At 41.4% G+C, this 14226-nt stretch overlaps 1 protein-coding gene across 2 annotated transcripts in view; it reads right to left on the bottom strand.

The window, feature by feature from the left end:
• Positions 1-13872, bottom strand: part of SLC24A4 (solute carrier family 24 member 4) — a 64685-nt gene extending 50813 nt beyond the window's left edge. The window contains exons 1-2 of one of the 2 annotated variants that reach the window (XM_075192748.1): positions 13398-13872; positions 8198-8311 (exon numbers count right to left, since the gene is read on the bottom strand). In XM_075192748.1, coding sequence (XP_075048849.1) covers positions 8198-8311; positions 13398-13554 — 271 coding nt within the window. In that variant the 5' untranslated portion in view covers positions 13555-13872. The remainder of the gene's footprint in view (positions 1-8197; positions 8312-13397) is intronic. The other variant, XM_075192749.1, reaches the window with a different exon arrangement.
• Between the last annotated feature and the right edge of the window lie 354 nt (positions 13873-14226).

Raw genomic sequence — 14226 nt, 5'->3', positions numbered from 1 at the left:
TGTACTATACAGAGCCCATTCCCTGGTAGACAGTGTACTATACAGAGCCCATTCCCTGGTAGACAGTGTACTATACAGAGCCCATTCCCTGGTAGACAGTGTACTATACAGAGCCCATTCCCTGGTGGACAGTGTACTATACAGAGCCCATTCCCTGGTAGACAGTGTACTATACAAAGCCCATTCCCTGGTAGACAGTGTACTATACAGAGCCCATTCCCTGGTAGACAGTGTACTATACAAAGCCCATTCCCTGGTAGACAGTGTACTATACAGAGCCCATTCCCTGGTAGACAGTGTACTATACAGAGCCTATTCTCTGGTAGACAGTGTACTATACAGAGCCCATTCCCTGGTAGACAGTGTACTATACAGAGCCCATTCCCTGGTAGACAGTGCACTACATAGAGCGCATTTACTTTGCCATTGTGTTATTTTCTTCTCCCTAAATTCCTTCCAGGTCTCCGAGCTGCTAACACATCAATTTCCCCTCCATTTTCACTTCAACAGCCAATTCCAATTCAAAGTATAACAGGAAATTGAAATAACCATCCAGTATGTTTTTAAACTGTGGGAGGAAAACAGAGCAAACTCCACCCAGATAAGGCCTTGGTCGGAATCGAACCCAAAACCACATCTCTATTAGGGAGCAATGCTAACCACTGTGCCACCATGCCTTAAAGACAAAAGCAATAGGCCACAGCATACATTTTGAGGGAACATCTTGTGTCCCTGCATTAAACCACAGGGTAACAGCAAACAAACTGGGGGGGCCAGAACCACAGCGAACCAAACCCTTCTAACTAGAGAAGAGGTCAGGCTGCTAACAGAGGACAATAGCATGCAGTTAGCTGCACAGCAAAACATCTTAAAACCTATCACTGTATGAGACGCTTTCATACCACAACAGCATGTTGTGTTAGGATGAGTAACCCTTTAAACAATCCCTCTGTTTTAAACTGCAGGCAGTCAGGGAATTCCTATACACAATGCAGTCTTGTTACCGCTGAGAATGAAAGAACAGGGGTTAGTCATACAAATATCTGTGATCGTTCAGCTGAGGCACTGCATGACAATGTCACACTGCAGGGTTGCATGGTAAGAGGAATTAGGATAGGGCTACTACACAAAAACACCAGTCATTTGCTGGGTGCAATTGGCCCCAGAACTATATATTTTTTCCTGTTACAATTGCAGAATTCTAGCGGACGCAGAGCAATAATGAGTTTCAGGCTGAACATTCCGTTGGATTCCGTTATGTTGCCGCCAATCTACAAAGGCTGCCTCAATTACCTGCCATCGCTCGGCGCGGTCTTTACACACCGCCTCTCGCTGGTTTATGAAATCATTATTTACTGTATGCCAGTGTGATTCATGCACAGCAGGAGATTAATATTACACGGGCAATCTTCTAACTAGCTCAACACAGAAAGATTACATAAATACACATTAACCGCAACCTATCATTAAATAATAATTATTACTACAGATAGATGGTAGAATGATTGCCCAGGCAGATGATGGAAAAGAAGATCCAGACACAGGGATTATTGTCTTGTAAAAATAAAGGCAAGAAAAGAAATAATAATGCCCTTAGACACAGCAAGTTGGGAACAAATTAAAAATATTGATGTAAAAGGATATCAGTTATACAATATGTCTGTACTTTCTGGTTTTCACATTCCTACATAATGATCATGTAACTTCTATGCAGTCATGACTTAATATAATTATTGGACACAGGTCGTTGATTCATTTAATTATGTATATTAGATAAATTTAACTCTTTGTAAAGCTAGACGAAGGCAGGACATTTAGAAATAGTCACCAAGCTGTGTACGTTTCACTCCCGAATGAGACTCAATAAGGGGCCTATTTATCAAAGTTTCCCCCCCTGATTAACCGCTAAGTAGGTATGTATCATTGTAACATCGCAGCAGATATATCAGATATCTAGCACTTCTGCCTCACAGCACTGGGGTCATGAGTTCAATTCCCTCCATGGCCTTACCTGTGTGGAGTTTGTAAATTTTCCCCGTGTTTGCGTGGGTTTCCTCCAGGTGCTCCGGTTTCCTCCCACACTCCAAAAACATACTGGTAGGTTAATTAGCTGCTATCAAAATTTACCCTAGTCTCTCTCTCTGTCTGTCTGTGTGTTAGGGAATTTAGACTGTAAGCTCCAATGGGGTAGGGACTGATGTGAATGAGTTCTCTGTACAGCGCTGCGGAATCAGTGGCGCTATATAAATAAATTGTGATGATGATAATGATGATGATGATATCTGCTGCTTTGCATCTCTTATCATTTTTCTGAGCACTCCCCATAACAGTGTATGGGGAGTGCTCAGTAACGCTATCTACCAATGACCAAAACTAAGTTTTCAATTATATTAATGTACGCCAGCTCAAGCTCAGCCGAAGAGCAGAGCCGCACAGCGCATGTGTCTAGGGATCATGTGATCCTTCCTTGTCACATGACTCACCTTCTTGCAGTCTAGGATCTCTGTGCGCATGCCCAATGTTTTCGCTCGGCGCATGCGCACAGAGATTACGAGGAGGAAACATCATCGCAGTTGGCATCTCATGGGAGGAGAAGAGAAGAGGCAGTGAAAGGTGAGTGTTGTACTTCACAGAAACAGCAGTTCGTGTGAAGTTTTTTTTTAATAAATATAAAAGTTAGTTCAATCCTTAGCAATGCGAGGAGGATTGAAAACTACCATATGTGCCGATGCGTCTTAAATAGGCCCGTAAGGGCTATGAGAGTTCATGATATTGGACACACTCCTCAGCATATAATAACTTGTGAACCCTGAGATACCATTCAAGACAGTTTTGCAAATATCTGAATATTCTGCCAAACTGTGAGACCAGCGTCTGTTTATATAACAAAAGAATCATTGAACAATCTGTTTTTCAGCAAGTAACTAAACTCTCTCTTTCCTATTTGATCATATGCGCAGACTGTCAGAGGAGCTATTCTATTCCGGGATCCGCGATGCTCATCACGCTCCGTTACGCTCATATTTGCTCGTTACTGTGGGGGGAATTCAATTGGTCGCGAGGTGCCGCTGGACATCGCCTCCATATCTGGCTGAACATATTGCTGGCCAATACGGTACAGAGTCCCCTCTCATTTTCTCCTCCCCTCTGTATGGGACGTGAGGGGAAGTGGGCATGGATTTTAGTAAGTACGGAGACACGTAGCTGCACCTCGCGGACAATTGAATCCCCCCCCTTAGAGTTGTAGAACAATTAATTTTATTAATTGTAGGTAACAAGTCTCATTGAAAATAATCAACTTTGAGTTAAGGATTGAAGAACAATATAATTTACGTTATTTATTTATACCAAATATATTATCAATAGGTTTCATTGGAGTCAATGAACTTTTTTCTAAAATCCAGCTCATGCAGATTAACTAAGTATCACAAACTCAAGGTGAGGTACCTTAAATAGACCACGCTTCAAACATATTCTAATTAGAATTATATTTTCATCTTCCAATCAATAGAACATTATTTTCTTTTCCAGCTGCCTTCCTTGTTTTTCATCCATGTGTTTATGTAATCAGTCAGAATTTATTTTCGTTGCCCTGAGATACGACACCAAAAGAGCCTCCCAGGATACATTGTATATCTTGGGTAACAAAAAAAACAAACAAATCTGCCTGATGATATCAATACGTGGCTGGAAAGCACAGAAGGAAGCCTTAAATGTAAAGAGACGTACTTAGTAAAAGTTGCAGTAGGGAACGCACAAGGCGATAAATTGAAGGCGACTGGCGGCTGCTTGGCCGAGATGCGCACGGCACATGTACAGGCACTCGTGGTCTAAGCTGGAAGCGATACACAGAGTAACGCTGGCTAAGCCTATAATTGTACGCGGCTTTACTCATGTCACACAAGCACAGCTAAGCTACAGGAATCCTACTTGACATTTTATGTTAGGAGATGAGGCAACGATGGCCTTTTTTCCCCCCCTCTTAGAACCGCAGGGACAAATGACTGTAAGAGATCAAGAAACAAATTGTGCAAAGGTTTCTGTCCCTTCCCAGCGTAGAATAAAACCATACGTGGCTTTTCCTGAGGTTTTTAATATACAAGTACAATCGATAGAGCTGGCTGTATAGATTTGCAGAAGCGACGCAGGGCTCAGCAACTGCAGCAGTCAGGTAGATGCAGAATTGATCTATGCAAATATTTCTATTAAAGTGCAGATGGAGTCAGAAAATAAAGTCATATCTGGATTTATATTTATAGATTACCGTGTTTAAAAGGCAAAAAAGTCCTGTTGTAATCCTGTCCACATTCCTCTTCCCAAAGCTGAACTAACAGGGAACAACTTACACAAGTGATACCCACCTAATACAGCCAGGTGTTATATCCAGGAGGAAACCAAACTCTCCAAGATACAAAGATAAGGGGGTATATTTACTAAACTGATTGAAAAAGTGGAGATGTTGTCTATAGCAACCAATCAGATTCTAGCTGTCATTTTGCAGAACGTGTTAAATAAATGATAACTAGAATCTGATTGGTTGTTATAGGCAACTTCTCCACGTTTTCAAACCCGCAGTTTAGTAAATATACCCCAAGGTGCTCTGTTAACCATGTACAGATCGGGATTTTCATCAGATGCCGCCATCTTCTGAGTCCTGCAAAGTACGGCCGCTGGGTACAATCCAAAAATTCAGTGAAATTTTTTTTAACATCCATATTTCTATTAAAGATTACAGTGTTAGGAGTTGTTCATTTATTTGCAATATACTTTTTTTGTTATGCCTTCTGAGGTGACCTTTAATTGCATATAAACTTGTGTCTTCACACGACAAGTAACGTTTGGGCAGAGCGTACTTACTCGCGGACTGAAACCAAAACACCTGGGGGTAAATGTATCAAGCTGAGAGTTTTCCGGCGGGTTTGAAAAGTGGAGATATTGCCTATAGCAACCAATCAGATTCGAGCTCTCATTTTGTAGAATGTACTAAATAAATGATAGCTAGAATCTGATTGGTTTTTCAAACCCGCCGGAAAACTCTCAGCTTGATACATTTACCCCCTGGATTTGAATATTGACTACGCTCAAGTTCTGCGCTCTTTTTGTAAAACGCAAATTGTGTGAAGTGCGGACTTGAATGGGGCCATTTATGGGCTCTAAAACGTGGCAACCACAAATGCTGCTCGTTAGAATATATCAGATTAAAAGATGAAGATTTGCTGATTACATTCTTGAAAACCAGTAAGTTTCATTATGCTAGAAAGAAATGTAACACAACCAACTGAGAAACTTCTTATTAGTGTCCAATTTCTTAGCAACAAAACAAGTGGGCGTGCAGTGGGCACACAGTGGGAGCGGAGTGGGAGTGGGTTCAGTATAAGAAAACTCCAATATTTCTTTAACAATTACTTTAATGAGACAATACCTGCTATATTAATCATTAACCACAATATACTCACTAATAAGACATGAGACGTAGTGGAGGGAAATCCGCATTGCGGGTCAGATCTCAGTTCCCTCATTACATCTTTACAATCCCGGTTTTTCACAGTCATTAAATGTTTACTTATAATTCTGTTCATGTTTTGCAGTGGCTTATGCAGAATTCTTTGGTGTTGAATGTATGTTTCCAGTAAGGTTATCCCAAACGACAAGGCAATACATTCAAACACTGTTTTAACTGTAATTGGGCTTGGAAGAAATTTGAGGTGGGGGGCGCATACTGTGTTTGGGTAAATCCCTCAATGTATAATGGTGCCTTATAGTAAAAAAAAAAGGACAACACTTTCTCCCTATCAGTAAGGGTTAACAGAGATCTGCAACATTGTTTCAATAAAGTAAACTGATATCAGCATTGTTGGCCGACTGCCAAGTTCTATTGTAGTGAATTAAATGACCTGTCAGGCATCTTGTCCTATCGGGCTGTGATCAATGATCACCTTAAAACTTTATATGAAACCCTGTCCCTATTGTCCTTTGTCAGTAGTCTCCCTCTCCCTATTCAGTACTGAAATCTCAACCAATATCCATCCTGTGTGCACTTAGTGAATGGATCAATACTTCTTAACGCACTAAATTTGACTCCATCCTATTGAACCAAGTATGTCTCCATTACCTATTTAGGTTTTAAGCTCATAGGAAAGGTCGTTTACAAAGGGGCAAATAATGCCGACTGCAACACATTTATATTTATGCAGATATCGGATCACTTTCTGCATATACAAGGGCACTCCCGCGTTTTGCTTTTGGGAGTGGCTCTGCGCAGATGCTTTCCAGGGCCCGTTGTGGGATTGCCGCCTGCGGTGGGATTTCTATTGCCAGCAATGGTGAAACTGGCACTTCAGGGTCCTGCCTACAGCTACATTATAAAAATTGGTTAAAAAGTTTACAAAAGGACTACCAATAAAACATTTAAAATACAATTTTGAACAATATGCTAATTCCTTTCCATACAGAAACAACATATGTTCTATTCACGAAAGCTGGGTACAACCTATGCAGTGTTACTTCAGATGTGATTTCTGTAACGATTTCACCAATGACTGAAAGTCCTGATGATCATACTGATTCCTGTGTACACACCTACACGATTTACCTTCAGATCTGTGATCTTCACCTCTCATAACCATCTGCTGAAAAGATGGTGACTCTGTACATTGTACATATATCTGCCTACACTGCTGGTGCTGAGTGTGTACACACTGCCACATTTGCCCGACATCGTTCCATTGTTGATTGTGATATTTAGGAAGTTTAGATGTGCTTTGGTAAGATATAACATGATCGTGGGAGCATACACACACTGCAATATCTGGGACTGACCAGAATGGGAAAACTTTGGTGCAAATTGGTCAGCTTAACATATATTGCGATCTGTGGAACTAGCGTTCCCTGCTTTTGAAATAGAAAAGTAGTTAGTGCAGCATTAATTATGTGTATTTTGTACTATGTACAGAGTATCCCTGTTTTATATAGATATATACACACACACATATATATATATATATATATATATATATATATATACACATGCACACACACATATACATATATATATATACAGGTATTCCTCACTTAACGACCGACCTATTTAGCGACCATTCGGACTTACGACCCGTTGTTACGTCCGGCTCCGCTGCTCAGCAATAGGGGGAATTAATGACCTGTGCCCTTGCGACGGGATGTAACCACGCCCGTAGTACCCGCATAGTTTCTTTCTGAGCTGAAGAAGACAAGACGCACCTGATACCCTTGCAGTCTCCATCGTGCGGTAAGTTAGCTCTACAGTACTTGAAAGCACTTGGTTCTGAAGTAATACTGCAAGGACATTAACTAAACATAATATCTTTTTACTAAAGGGAGGAATATAAAACTGCATATGCACATGCTGATTTTTTATTGCCATGCATACAGTACTGTACTCACTTAGCGACCAATTCGCTTAACGACCTAGTCGTTGGAACGGAACTAGGTCGTTAAGTGAGGAATACCTGTATATATATATATATATATATATATATTTATTTTGTTACATAGAGATTCCTGCACAGTGACTCAGTTCTCCGTACTCTTTGCTCCCCTGGGCATTGGAAGCAGTTTCTGGGTTTCCATATTACAGATCTGCAGAGAATCTAAGATAAGGTTTAGCTGGTTTTATAGAGCTTGAATTATTCCTGTATAATATATATTTTATGAAGGCTGGAAAAGCATTTCACACATGATGTGCGATTAGGTGATATCAGATATTGGTAAGTGTATCGCTGCTGTGAATATTAAAGACTGAAAGGGCCAGAAACGGTGCTGATGGAGAGGAAGTTCTAGGCCCAGATTGTGAAACCATACCTCCATCCGCTACAAAATTATATCTATATATATACTTTTTCAAGAAAAGTAAGCAAAGTCTTCCCTTTCCCAGGAAAACTCAAAGCCATTGAGGACCAGGAAATTTATGCCATAGTTGTTATGAGGAAACGTAATATCAGTTTTTGTCATTGATAGAAATCATTGAATATTAATAACGTGGTGGAAATTGACATAATCCAGTCCAGCTATATTCATCGGCACAAAGGGGATTTTTCAAACCAATATCATGAGGCTGTGAGTCCAGGTCTGAACTGGGAATACAGGATTCCCTGTAATGTACTATATATAATACTTGGTACCATTTGCTCTGTAACACACATTTATAATCACGTATTACCTGGTTCAGTGCAGTTCTTCTCCTGAGACACATTTTCTGATGCCATAAGCTTCCGGTTCCTCCATACAAGGGCATTGGACCCAGCTGTTTGGTCTCCCATGGACGTTCCTCGCCCTGTAATAGAAAGACAAGCTGCATGAAACATGCTCCTTGATTGTTACCATCCACAGATTTCCACTAAAATACATAGGGTAATGGGTGAGCAGAAATGCTCAAAATCCAATGGGAGTAGGTGCCTTCTGTGGACATTGGAAATTACAGTAAATTATCCTGCTAGATTTTACGTAGTGAATATTTTAACATAAATCATTACAATCTGCCGAAATATTGGTTAACACTCACTCAGTCATTGAAATGAGAGATCTACTCTTATCCATTTCAATGTTGCACAACTAGAGATGAATATTGAATCGTTGGACCTCAAACTTTAGCGACAACCGTTCTTATTACAATAATCCCTCACATGTTACATCCCGTAATATCTAATGTAAAGTAAAAAGCTCCCACGGTGGGTTAATAGGGTCAGTGATGACCTATTCCGAGTACCGCTGTTGGGGGAGGACAGTGCTCCAAATTTTGTGTTTTCAGGAAAAATGAGGATTTAAGGATTAGGAAAGGATTATCTTGTTCACAATGTCACTGACTAATAAAAGGTCTGTGCTAATTCCCCGTCAGCTATTTCTAGACTTGTTGTACCTTGCAACGATGCCTGACTGTCAAACTAAACCCAATCGCTTACACACACAGGAGGTAGACATTTTGTGGGCGGAGCCAACATTCATCCTATCAATTTACTAGGAACCTATACGGTTATAAGGGTAAAGCCCAATATATTGGCAGCATTTACCTTTCCTTTATTTTATATAAATGTTTAGTACAAAATGAGCAAATAATGTAGAGCACAACATAAGTGACGTGAATTAACATTAACACAAGTTGTTATAATGGGCAGCACGGTAGCACGCTAGCTAGCATTGCTATTCAACAATATCTGTGTGGAGTTTGTACGTTCTCCCCGTGTTTGCGTGGGCTTCTTGCTTTGCTCCGTTTTCATCCCACATTCTAAAAATATACTGTTAGGTTAATTAGCTTCTGACAAGACGGACTCTAATGTTTGTGTGTGGTAAGAAATATAGATTGTAAACTCCAATGGGGCAGGGACCGATGTGAATTATTCAATACTCTCTAGAAAGCTCTGCCTGACACAGTAACGCTATACAAATAAGTGATAATAATAGTCACCACTGTATGCTCTGAAAATGTTAAAAGATTAATCCAGTGAGAACGGGCTGCATTAAAACTGCTGTTCGGTGCAACCCTGCACACTTGGCATTTGTCAACAAGTTACATTTTTAACACCACAATTTGCATAGTGTATAGCTTAGAGGGGACAGTGATAACAATTTGAACAGATAGCAGGACTCAGGGGTACCCCGGGTATTTTTAAAAATCATACAGTGTTTCTTAAATAAAGCAGAAATATCTGTTTGGATCTTCAACTATGGCACAAAGAAATAATAAATCTTGTGATAATTATGTTTACTTCCCAAAATATTCCATTTTTAAAGGTGTCCCTGTCACCTACACAGCCTATCAATCCGCTTCTGACCTGTGACATCATTAAGGCATGGGACAGTTTGTGAGACAAACTAAAAGCTTTGTAGATAACAAACAATGTGACTCTCATAGTGGGAGTTCTACATTGTTGTTGAGTTTGGGTTGTAATTCAATCAAATGTTCAGAAAAGCTAAAAAAACAAAAAAAAACAGCATACTAGTGGTTAATGTGATTTCCTGTCCTTAACGAGAGCCCTACAGCGCATCAATAGAGCTCTGAACACGTCTCTCCATCACCATTAACTGACAACACCCGGGCCTGATTCACATGACATTTAACGATTTTAATTCATTAAAAGTAACACATGGTTCGTAAAAGGGAAGGCGTATATCCATTTTGCAGTATATCCAAGAATTCTAGATTGAAAATCGTTCTCTGTTGGTCATTGCCTCAAGGAGCTGAGAACTGTCCATCCTGACCGGCCTTTCAATTATCTCCATCGTCAAGTTTTCAGTGCGGACAGTTTAATTCTAACTTATCCTGGGACACAGTACAAGTGGGAGCATCTCATACACCGAGGGAATCCTGGAGATTAGACCACTGCAGTTGTACTGGTTGGAGCCGGGAACGAACCTTTGGAAAATATTATTTTTACCTGGATTCTCCTATAACTGCTGAAAACCATGGGACCCAAACAACACACTGTGGTATTACTGGCGGTATTGGGCAATTCGTCCACTATCACCATGTGCTTGGCCCCTGAGTGGGCCTGATACCCAGTAATTATCCTGTTGTCCTTATTCTGATCATTGCTAGGGGTCCAGGTGGAAGATAACTTCTATCGTGTGTGTGTGTGGTCATCGTCCAACTGCACAACAGGATCTCATGTGGTTCCAAAGTGATCTGGGGGTAAATGTATCAAGTTGAGAGTTTTCTGGTGGGTTTGAAAAGTGGAGATGTTGCCTATAGCAACCAATCAGATTCTAGCTGTCATTTTGTAGAATGTGCTAAATAAATGAATGCTAGAATCTCATTGGTTTTTCAAACCCGCTGGAAAACTCTCAGCTTGATACATTTACCCCCTGTTCCCACTTTGCCTCAATGCAGATAACTCATCCAATTTGGCCACCCACATGTTACCATCTTATAACATATGAACTCCCACTAAGAAATACAAATCTATTTTTTTCGGCTGATGATCTAAGTCAGTGATGGGCAACAGGTGGCCCCCGGGGTCTTACCCTCCGGGCCCCCAGCTCCTTCCAGTCTTATTGTCAGATGTGTTTGTTATAGCGTGTAACACTTGTGTACAATACTGCTGATATGTTATTACAGATAGGCGTCGCTTTCTTTTATTTAATGTATTGTTTTAATTTATTACTGAGATGAGTTTGATGGGTGACCGTGTCACCATGTGGCCCCCAACGTGCCAGGTTGCCCGACACTGATTTAAATGTTTCTATGGCTCTTGCTCTCATTAAAGGCAATTAGTAATGACACTTTTGTGCTTGCAATAAACTAATTCAGCAGTTTCCATTCTGAAAAGTAAAATGGTGCTTAAAGGAGAGCTATACTGTACATTGTAACACCCTGTCCGTGTTTATCTATAAACTTGCAAAAAATCTGAAATTATAAAACAAAGGTTGAAAAAGCCCATTTTCCTGGACCTGGATTGGGTTTAGGCGATATAGACAACTGCCTTAGGCGTAAGCAGTTTGGGGGGCACAGAGCAAGCCCAGAACAAACTATTTCTATTCTGCAGATTGTTGGCTCGTTCATGCTCTCACAGGAGTCCATAATGTGATAGTCTATTATTCCTATAACACAGGCTTGTAAAATGAAGGGCCCACAAAATGATGATACAGTCGATTCAAAGTGTACCTATCTAAAGGAGCCCATCATGAGAATCCAGCCTACAAATCAGTAACAACACTGAGACATGACGCACTTCATGGAAAAATTGCAGCTCTTGAAAAAATTATATCAATACACAAGGAAGAGACATTACTGAGCCATGAGGCACTCTATGCCTCACACCTCATTGATGCCACTAGTTCCTAGACTGAATATTGGTCAAACCCATAAACACCTCCTTGCATCAAGTACTTATTAAAGCAATATGGCATAAAATATTTAATTCCATTCTCCCAAGTACACAATTAACATGAAACAGTTTGGTCCCCCTCTTGGTAATTACATCCCATCTGGATTTGTTCTGGATTCCTGGTCCCATAGTCCTTCAAACTATTGTCCGCTTCCCTCTGAGGTTTATATAGATCGGTGCAAATTGATTCTTCTTTGAGTTTATTTTTGAAATAAAGCCTGGAAGTTAATCCAGTCCCGTGTGCCGAAGCTGAGCCAAGCCGGGACTTTACCAGAGAATTACCCCCAGATCACAATCTGCTTTATGTAACAAAAAGGTCAGACACTATTCCATTACACCGCGACCTCTGCTACTCACAGACTAATGGGCAGCTACCCTAGGAATGGGAAAACAACTAGTTTCTAGTAAAGAAATATTATAGCAAGCAATGAATTTCAGCAGGGAGCAATGAGCTGGTGGGATTCATGGGGAAATATATACCAAGCAGCAGACTAATCTATACATCTGTACCATGCAGAGCATCATAGCTCTTATATCACAGATAATTGTATACTAATAATTTCAGATTAATAGTTTATATCCTCTGTAGAGATGTACAGAGCATTGTGCTGTTTCAGTTTGACATATTCATATTCACATATTGTACAGGGCATAATATACATACAGGAACTAGCCCCCAAAATGGATTTACTATGCCCCCTATATCATGAATCTCTGCAGTGCTTTGTAGACTCTGTTCCAGCAGATAATTTATTCCTTCCCACACTCACTCTCCTACCTGCACCACAGACTGCAATCAGCAGCAGCTTCATCAACAAACAGAGATTTTACACCTATTGTTTCCTATGAGACTAAGGTTACTATACCATCTATCTGACAAGGTCATTGATTTGCCTTCAGCTGTAATATTCTGTTGTAATATGAATTCTCAATGTGTCCTGTGCTGCAGTTTTCTTGTGCTGTAATCTTGCAAACAAGTTATTTTTATTATAATAATAATAAGTAACAGTTACATCGTTTTATGTTTGTGGGATACCAACAATTCAAACATCCAAATGAGTGACAGGTGGATATAATAGTCTCACACAAAAAGATCTGCGAATATATAGGGTCTGTCAGACTCTTTCTATACTGCCTGACACTCTACAACCTGCCTACTCCCAACAGGAGTTTTAGTTATGTATATAGCAATAGGATCTAGACAGGGAATGAATTAGTATTGATACAATATCATAGGAGCTATAAGAAAAATGTTAAACTTCCAAACTCCTACCAATGCAACCAGTGGTGCAGCGGCTGCTGTGGAGCCACAAGAGGCTGGCAGAGCTGGTACTTGTAGTTCTACAACAGTTGCAGGGCCACAGGTTGATGTGTGACACGTTTGAACTGGCAGATGCTACAGGCTGCGTCTAAGAGACCCCGTGAATGTTAATGGGCTGCAGAGATTATGGTAACAGAACATGCCATCTGTGCCACTTATATTGTAGTTAGCAGACCCCAGAGCCCCTGCTGTCACTGTGGGAGTGAGAAGAGGATTACCTGCTCCCTGCAGGACTCCGGACAGGCTCCACACCGCAAACAGAAGGGTAGAAATAAAGGCTCCTTGTTGGAGCATCCTCTCCCTCCTCTTCCTCTTGCCCACTCTCAGTGGCTGTAACCCGGCTTGGCTGCAGGTCCATCCTCCCGAGCCTGTCATGTCCCCGGCTGGTGCAATGTGAGGGGCTGCGGTGAGTGACTGGTCCTTAGGGCTGGTGGGCGCAGGGTGCAGATTTGCGCATGGAGCAGCCAGTGCCACACAGCATTGCAGCCCAGGCTGGGTCTCCTTGTCTGCTACTCACTCTGCTCCTACACACACTGATCAGCCTCGGATCCCAGGCAGGGAGGGAGACCTCTCCTCCTCCCCCTCATCCACCCACCCTCCAAGATGTGCCAATTACCAGCACAGCCCCTGACGCGCAGGAGGGTGACCCTGAAACTTTTACCTTCTACACCCGCATCCAACCTACAGAAGACAGATCGTGGTGTGGGCGGGTGGAGTGAAGCACAGTCCACCTGGCTGCGATGTTGGTGTGGCCCCAATTAGAGCCACAGAAGATGCCAACAGCAGAGGGTGTCTGTTTTGTGGCACAGCACGGCGGTGAAAGGGTTAATGCGCCAATTGTTCTGTCCGGTTCTGCCCCGAAGTGAATGCACAAAGAACTGAATTAACTCATTTGTGTAACTGGGAGAAAATATATCAGAAACCAGAGCCCAGTGTTCTAACGTTAATCCAATATAAATCCTACAGTCTGTGGCCCCTAGTGTGTGTGGGGTGGGGGTGGGGGTGGGGGGGGGGGGGGGGTGAGGGTTGGCTCATCACATTAATCTG

Source organism: Mixophyes fleayi, chromosome 12, assembly GCF_038048845.1.
Source record: "Mixophyes fleayi isolate aMixFle1 chromosome 12, aMixFle1.hap1, whole genome shotgun sequence".
NCBI classification, from domain to species: Eukaryota; Metazoa; Chordata; class Amphibia; order Anura; family Limnodynastidae; genus Mixophyes; species Mixophyes fleayi.
The sequence above is the reverse complement of the archived record's forward strand: the minus strand, read 5'-3'. Positions and strand labels throughout refer to the sequence as shown.